Here is a 7,949-nt window from a genome sequence, read left to right on the forward strand (position 1 = left end):
TGTCGGGGTTGGGAGAGGGCAGGAAGCGAGAACAATGTGGGAAGGAAGGGGCGCCCAGACAAGCGGGGACATGCCAAAATGGAGCAGCGAGGGCATCGGCTCAGCTCCATATCAGAGGAAGTGGGAATGTTGGCGCGGGGGAGGGGAAGTGCAGCGAGGGGTAGGGAGAAATGGAAAAGGTCCCTGCTGACGAAGAGAGTGACGAGGAGGAGGAAAGGAGGGGGAAGGAAGAGTGGCAAGGCGCATCGACTTGGGCGCCATGTACATTCTTGCGACTTGTGTTTTTTTTTTTCCTTCCCTTTGGCTTGATCCGTGTGAGAGGACTCTCTTCTCGTTCTCTGTCCTACACGCCTCTCTCCCGTTTGCCTGGCTTTTGCGTTGAAGGAAGATGGAGTTGTAGAGGACGCTGACGACTGAATTTCCCCTTGCCTCGCATATGCACACGTGTAAGCGGATCTACGTACCTCTCTCTCTCTCTCTCTCTATATATATATATATCGAATGCACGCATTGGTGGTGTACGTTGCCTGCAGGCCCACCTTCACATCGTTTTCCTCTTGTCCTACCCATTTGCCACCACCTTCCTCTCGCCGTACCTTTTCTTTCGATGTTTAACACACGTTCACACACACATGCACACCTCGCTTTTTCAGAGGACAAGGTAGTTTGACTTGCTTTCCGTCCCTCGCTCCGGATGCCTTTACGTTTGTATGTGCTTGCGGGGTTCTCTTGCTTCGACCCGTCGCGCACCGTCTCAGGAGACGAAAAGAGAAGTACTGGAGAGGCGAGGGAAGGAGCAGACTGCCAGTGTCGCTCTTCTTTCGATCCCTTCGTGGCTGCTCGAGCCCTGCACACCTGGTCATTTTCTTCCTCTTCCCGCATCCTCTGTGTGAGAAGAGAGTAGTGAAGGGACATCAGGGCCCTTTCTTTATCCACGATCTGCTTCTTCTCTCGTTTCCGTTCTAGTGTGAAGGTAGGAGAGGAAAACAGCTCCACTTTGCTCTTTTCATTGCTGAGATCGCTGAAGAGAAGCGGAGGAGGGAGAGCGTGTGTGCGCTGGTGTGCACCGCGTCACTGCTTTCGCTTTTTGAAAAATAAATAAATAAATATAGCTTCTGTCTTTCAGCGTTTCCCTACTACATTCTCTCTCTCCGCCCCCCTCTCTCCCTCTCTCTGTGTGTATGTGCACGCAGCCCTGCACACACACACACACACCCACACTTTTTTATCGACTTTGGAAAGTAAAGCGCATATTTGGCGCCACACCACACCCGAAATGCTTCGCATGTCGGTGATGCGTGCTCTTGGCAGGCCGGGCTCGCTTAGCATCGCTGTTAGTGTCGGTACCACGACTTGTATTCACATGGCTGCGCTGTTCCGTCGTCATGTCCTGCCGACCGCAAGTTCTGCCACTGGTGCTGCTGCTGCGGCGGCAGCGCTCTCGTGCCCTCGGTACTTTGAAAGCACCAGCGCAGAGCTCCCTTCAAATGATGCTGGCGCAGGTGAGAAAGAGAAATCAGCTGAGGGGCCGCGCGCTGAAGCGACTCTGACTCCATCGGAGACTGCCGCGACGCCGGCCGCTGCCGCTGCATCAACACCTGCCGGCCCTATGAAGAGTAAAGGGATCGACTACACCCGTCTCTACGCACATCACCCCCTGGACTACGAGCGTTCCACTTCGCAGTCCCCCAACATTCTGCGGTTTCCCGCCGACGTGTCTGACCCAACATTCCAGGATAACATGGCGCGCATGCAAGGCTTCGTCGAGCAGCTGCGCGCGCGCGTGCGGTACGTGCATGCCGGCGGTGTGGTGTCGGAGGAGGAGGCTGCCAAGGCTGGCGTCTCTGTTTTGGCTCTCGAGGCTGACGACCGCGTCCGCAAGCTGCATGTAAGCCGCGGCAAGATGCTCGCGCGGGAGCGCATCGAACGGCTTATTGACCCCGGCACGCGCTTTCTTGAGCTCTCGCAACTGGCTGGGTGGGACTTGTACTGGGATGGCAGGGAGTACGAGCGGTGCTACAGTGGCGGCATTGTGACGGGCGTCGGCGTCGTGAACGGCGTCCGATGCGTGCTCGTCGCGAACGACGCAACAGTGAAGGGCGGAACGTATTACCCAATCACGGTGAAGAAGCATCTGCGCGCGCAGAAAATTGCGGAGCAGAATCATCTGCCTTGTATCTATCTCGTAGACAGCGGCGGTGCCAACCTCAGTCGTCAGGACGACGTCTTCCCCGATGAGCAGCACTTTGGTCGCATTTTCTTCAATGAGGCGAAAATGTCCGCCAAGTCCATCGCGCAGATTGCGGTGGTGATGGGAAGCTGCACGGCAGGTGGTGCCTATGTGCCGGCCATGGCAGATGAGAACATAATCGTGGCCCGCAACGGCACCATCTTTCTCGGCGGCCCGCCGCTTGTTTTCGCGGCCACTGGAGAGAGGGTATCGTCGGAGGAGCTCGGTGGCGCAGACGTGCATTGCCGTATTAGCGGTGTGGCGGACCACTACGCGACTGACGACCTGCACGCCTTGTACCTCGCACGCCGCGCCGTGGCGAATTTGAACTTGAGGGAGCACAACGAGGAGCGAAATCCAATCGATGAGAAGCCGGTGCCACCGCTGTACGACCCGAAGGAGCTGGGCGGCTTTGTCCCGGATATGCTGTCGGACGTTGTCAAGAGCTTCGATGTGCGGGCCGTCATCGCCCGCATCGTGGACGGCAGCCGCTTCGACGAGTTCAAGGCGCTATACGGCAGTACACTTGTGTGCGGTTTCGCGAGAATTGAGGGTATGCAGGTCGGCATCATCGCCAACCAGGGCATCCTCTACTCGGAGTCTGCCCTGAAGGGGGCGCACTTCATTGGCCTGTGTACGCAGCGCAGGGTGCCGCTGCTCTTCCTGCAGAACATCACGGGCTTTATGGTGGGCAAGAAATACGAGGAGGGAGGCATCGCTCGCAACGGTGCCCGACTCGTGATGGCAGTGTCCACGGCGCCGGTGCCGAAGATTACGGTACTCATAGGCGGCAGCTACGGCGCCGGTAATTACGGCATGTGCGGTCGCGCCTTTGAGCCGCGCTTTCTCTTCATGTGGCCAAACGCGCGCATTAGCGTGATGGGTGGAACGCAAGCCGCCACAGTGCTTGCCTTGACGAACCGCAACCTGAAGAACGCCTCGGGGGCTGAGATTGCAGCCTTCCAGAACAAGGTCAAGGACAAGTACGAGAGGGAGGGGTCGTGCTACTACAGCACTGCGCGCCTCTGGGATGACGGTGTGATTGCACCGGAGGACACACGTGTCGTCGTGGCAGAGGCGCTGCGCGCGACGCGACTGGCGCCGATGGAGAGCAAGTAACGGAGAGGGTGGGGGGTGGTGGTGGTGGTGGTGGTTGCGGCCTATACAAGTTATAGGGTACGGGTGCTTTTTGTGGAGTGTGTGTCTCTGTTTGTTGCCCACCCCCTAGAACACCCTCCAAGAGTGCATTTTCTTTCGCACTTTCCATCCCTTTCTGCGGCACTCGGGTTATCTGCATGCTCGCAGCGTCTGTGTTGTACGCTGGCTATCCTGCATTCTCTGATTTGGTTTCTGGCGCGCACTTGTTTTGTTTCACTCAGGTCTGGGGAGGGGGCGTGCGGTGTGGATTGGGATGAGGGTATGGATCTCCTCGCCCCTTCGTTCCTCTTTTCCACCTCCGTTGCTCTCTCGGTGTTGCCGCTGCTCCACACCCGTTCTCGTACGAGTACTATGTGCGAAGTCTGAGGAGAGAAGAAGGGGCCCTTGCGAAGAGGTGGTGGTATTTGATGAGATAAGCGACCATCAGCGAGCCACCGACGCACAGAAAGCCTGTGAGACACCCCCTCTTCCTTCCTCAACCGTAAGGCACGGGCTTTGCCATATCTCAGGGCTGTGTAATCCCTACCAAAGTTTGTTTTCATGTCGGCCACTCTGATCTCAAGAAGCACAGGACTGCAGCGCTGATGCCAAAGTGCTTGCGTGCGGATGAATTCCGTAGCCTGTCCTGTCATTTCTTTTCTGCGTGCCTGTGCCTCCACGTTGCCACAGGCATGCACGCTCCGCTTGCGACGGACCCCCTCCCCCACCCTAATGGGTGAACGACGCCAAGCCTACCGTATCTTCTCTTTTCCTCTTTGCTTGTTCCTTCTGTTGCTCATAGGTTCCCTGCTCTTCTTGTTTTATCTCCTCCTCTTCCTCCTCTCTAACCGCTGGTGCGGCTCAGTGCGAAGAGAGAAAGAAAAGAAAGCAATCGCGAAGAGCAAGCTGAGCGGTGTGCTGCAACAAGTGGGAGATACACAGCCATCACGCATCCTTACAGGGCCACCCCCCCTTTACTGCATCGCGTTTTCTTACTCGAGTCTTCCCTGACTGCTCAGCCGCGCCATGATGGATCTAAGAGGGGCACCTCTCAGCAAGGGAATCTCCACTCCAAGCGGTTTCGTGCAGTGCAGCGTGCACAATGTCCGGCGCAAGGCCGAGTGTTGCGAGATGAAGCCGGTGCTGAACGCGGACATGGAGGTGATCGACTACAGATGCGTCTGCAAGCCGGCCTTCACCTGTAAGTCGGCTAGTGAGCGACAGAGCAGTGATCTAGCAGGCGGTGCTGTGACTGCGGACGCTCGCAAAAGCGCTCGGAATGGTGAGAGCAGCGGTTCAACACCGCTCGTCATAGACGCCAGTAGCACGAGCATGACGGCTCACTCGGTGCACCATCACCATCAAGGGCAGCTCAGTGCCGCCGGGGCAGCAGATAGGAAGGCAGGCATGGGTACTCTCTTCGCCGTGTCTTTTCACGCTGCCTCGCGCAGCGCACCAGACGCGAGCACCTTTGCTAAAACTGCCGTTGTCTCGCCCAAATCCTTTCCAAGCGACAGGGAAGGTGAGGCCGGCGACAACGACGAGGGAAAGGATGACGAGAATGGCGAGGGCACGAGGGGAGACGGGATGACAATCAGCGACAGCGACGCCGATGACGTAGATGCCCTCGATAACTTACCTTCGTTCACTGCCGGGGCCGCCCCAGCCACCGCCACCGCCGCTGCCGCGTCGCTCCCTACCGCTCCGCGAGGACGTTCGCGCTACTACGACTCCGTGCAGAACGCTGGCACCGGCGGCTATGCACCACCAGCCAAGGTGTGCTGGAGCTGCGGCATGTCAGGACACGAGAAGCCCGCTTGCCCCAACGCGTTGTGCCGTACCTGCCACCAGAAACGCGGCCCGTACGGGCTACCACACCGATGCACGCCTGTGATCACGCCTTCACCGTTCATTGTGTGCCCAACGCCATCTGAGTGGCGTGCGGCAACTCAGAAGACAGCAACCGCAGTGGGGGAGCCGAAGGGTATGGCAGCCGTGCGCTGTGTGGCCTGCAACGAGTACGGCCACTTCGACTGCTCCACCGTGGTGCTGCCTTCCTCGTACGCCCTGATTGCCTCGTCGCCCCCTGGCCCTGCCGCGGTGCCGCAGACGGCCACCCCCACCTGTTGCTTCTGTGGTGTCCGCGGGCACACCGTCTTCGGTTGCCTGCAGCGTGAGCACGTCAACCCGGACTACTTTGAGCGGCGCAACCAGCTCGTCGCGGACGCCCTGCGCTGTGGCAGAGGCAATGCAGCAGCTGGTGTGTCCTTTAACAACAGTGGCGGCAACCTCAGTGGCAGCGGCTACTCCTCGCAGCAGCAATACCAGCAGCGGTCCTACGGAAGTCCCACAGGCGGGGCACAGTCATCGTTCTCCTCGCTCACGGGCTACGGCAACAACCGTGACGGTGCTGGTGGTGTCCAGCGCCGTGAGCGAGGCTGGCGCGACGATCACGGGCAGCGCGGCGGTGGCAACCAGTATAGCAACAACCGCCGTGAGGGTGGCGCGTACCACCACAACTCCGGCTGTGTTGATCGGGATCATCAGCGACAGTGCTACGAGTCTCCGTCGCTCTCTCGTACTGGCGGCGGTTATGCCTCGCCATCGTTATCTATCCCGCGCAGTCGAGACCCTTTTCAAGGAGGTAGGCATGGGCACCACGAGGGGCGATCACTTGACAAGTACGGTGGCAGCCGCCACAGCCACTCAGAGGGCGAGCAGGGCGGTGTTGGGTCACGTGGGCATGGTCAGCGGTCGCATTATCCGCAGCAGTCGAAGCACCATTACCATCAAGGCTCGCGGAGTGGCAGCGGCTATGGTGGAGACAGCGGTCACTACAGCGGTGACAGCCTGTTTTAGCGCCATTGAGGGGGCTCACACAACTGAGTGTGATGGGCAACGATGAGAAAGACAGGGGGGGGGAGCACGAGGGTAGTGAGGGGTGAAGCATGTACGTGGGCTAGGGTGGGCTAGGGTGGGTAGGGTGTGTGTGGGGGGGAGAGGGAGCGAACGGACTGGCATTTTTGTAACAACGTATGCACCTGCCTTGTGGTATAGATGCTGCTGCTGCTGCTGTGTAGGCTGTTGAGCGCGTGCCATGGCCGTTTTCTTCTTTTGCGTGTAGCGCTTCTCCGCCTCCCTCATCACGCACCTCTGTGTACTGCCTTGTGCGACACGGGGTCGGTGGTTTGTGCTTTGTCCCATCCACCGATGCTCATGTACCCCTTCCTTCCTCCCTCCCTCCCTCTCCCTCTCTCTCTATGGCTGCACGTGTGCGCCACTGCTGCGCGCCGAAGTCGATAATGGTGGAGTACGTGTAAGTGTAAAAGAACGAGAAGGAATGACCCTACAGATTGCCTCAAAGCGAGACTCCCGTTTGCGTCTACACGGACGCGCACTTTAGTGGGCGCCCGACATCGAAGGTGCCTGCTCACTGCTGCCCGGTCGCCGCTAAGGAAACCACTGAAAAAATAAGTGGTGTGGTAGGCAGAGCGGTTTCTTGCTTCGTTTTGCTGCCCCCCATCCTTCCCTCTCTCCTTTTCTCTCCTGTGAACCCTCTAGAGGGTCAGTGATGCACCAGTGTTCAATGCTAGTGTGGCAATAACCCCCAGCTTAGAGGGGGGGGGGCGGCGACCAAGGAGAAGGTAAGGACTCTCCTGTTGGTGTACCTGCGATGGCTGGCTTGAACTACCATGACGCATCCACGAGCTCTCTAGACCTGTTCAGTATTGACCGCGCGCCGTGTCGTCAGGTGTCTGACTTTTTCCATTCATACGAGGTCCCACCATTTACCCTTGCAATGCATGACTTCTACTCTACTTTCCCATCATCTTGTTGCCTTCTCATCACGCTTTGCTTCTTCTGTATATTGAGCATATGTCTCTTGTCACCACTTTGCCCGCCCGCTTTTTGGCGATCATTCGCACTGCTCAACCCAAACACGTACGCGCAGTTTCCAACACTGTAGACCCCTTTTGTCTCCACCTCTCACTCACCCCCCCTCCCCACACACTCCCTCGTTCCGTCCGTCAGGGTGTTTTCAGGTTTGTTCAGCCTTCTCTGTTGGCTTGTGGTTTTTTTTTGTATTCGCTCGTGTGGGCCACACACGTACACTTTTGACCTCCCCCGCCCTCTCACTGTTCTTCACCTTTACTCCTCCCCTTCTTCTTCTTCAGGTGATTTTACAGCGTCGTGCCCTCTGCTGCGTGTTGCTCTGTCGTTTTTCTTCCCCTTGGCCCATCGGCTCCCCCCAACCACACCCACATACAGGCAAGCACGAATACCTCTAGGGATTCAGTGAGAGGACGAAGGGAAAGAGTGAACGTGCAAAGACAGCGGGTGGCAACCTTCAAACACGCAAAGGCGCAGACGCAGACGCAGGCTCACACACACACACACACACATACGTGCGTGCATGCGCACGGTCTTCCCTCCACCGCACCCATTTTTTCGTTTGTATTTCCGCTCCTCTTATTCGCGTTGATTTCGATTTCTTTTGTTTCCGTCTGTGTCCTTCCCTCTTACCTTTACTCCCTCACCCCCTTTTTTTGTTCGTTACCCTTCCTTTTACTCCCGCGTCTCG

The 7,949-nt window shown here is 57.8% G+C and overlaps 2 protein-coding genes across 2 annotated transcripts; both read left to right on the forward strand.

The window, feature by feature from the left end:
- Positions 1–1,609: 1,609 nt before the first annotated feature.
- On the forward strand, positions 1,610–3,349 carry LPMP_110610 (3-methylcrotonoyl-CoA carboxylase beta subunit, putative; the record flags this gene model as incomplete). The annotated part of the gene is made up of 1 exon (XM_010698608.1): positions 1,610–3,349. One exon carries the CDS (start codon positions 1,610–1,612, stop codon positions 3,347–3,349), a length of 1,740 nt encoding a protein of 579 aa, XP_010696910.1.
- A 1,044-nt stretch (positions 3,350–4,393) lies between these two features.
- Positions 4,394–6,226, forward strand: LPMP_110620 (hypothetical protein; the record flags this gene model as incomplete). The annotated part of the gene is made up of 1 exon (XM_010698609.1): positions 4,394–6,226. The coding sequence occupies one exon, from the start codon at positions 4,394–4,396 to the stop codon at positions 6,224–6,226; it is 1,833 nt and encodes a 610-aa protein (XP_010696911.1).
- Between the last annotated feature and the right edge of the window lie 1,723 nt (positions 6,227–7,949).

This window comes from Leishmania panamensis (genome assembly GCF_000755165.1).
Source record: "Leishmania panamensis strain MHOM/PA/94/PSC-1 chromosome 11 sequence".
NCBI lineage: Eukaryota > Euglenozoa > Kinetoplastea > Trypanosomatida > Trypanosomatidae > Leishmania > Leishmania panamensis.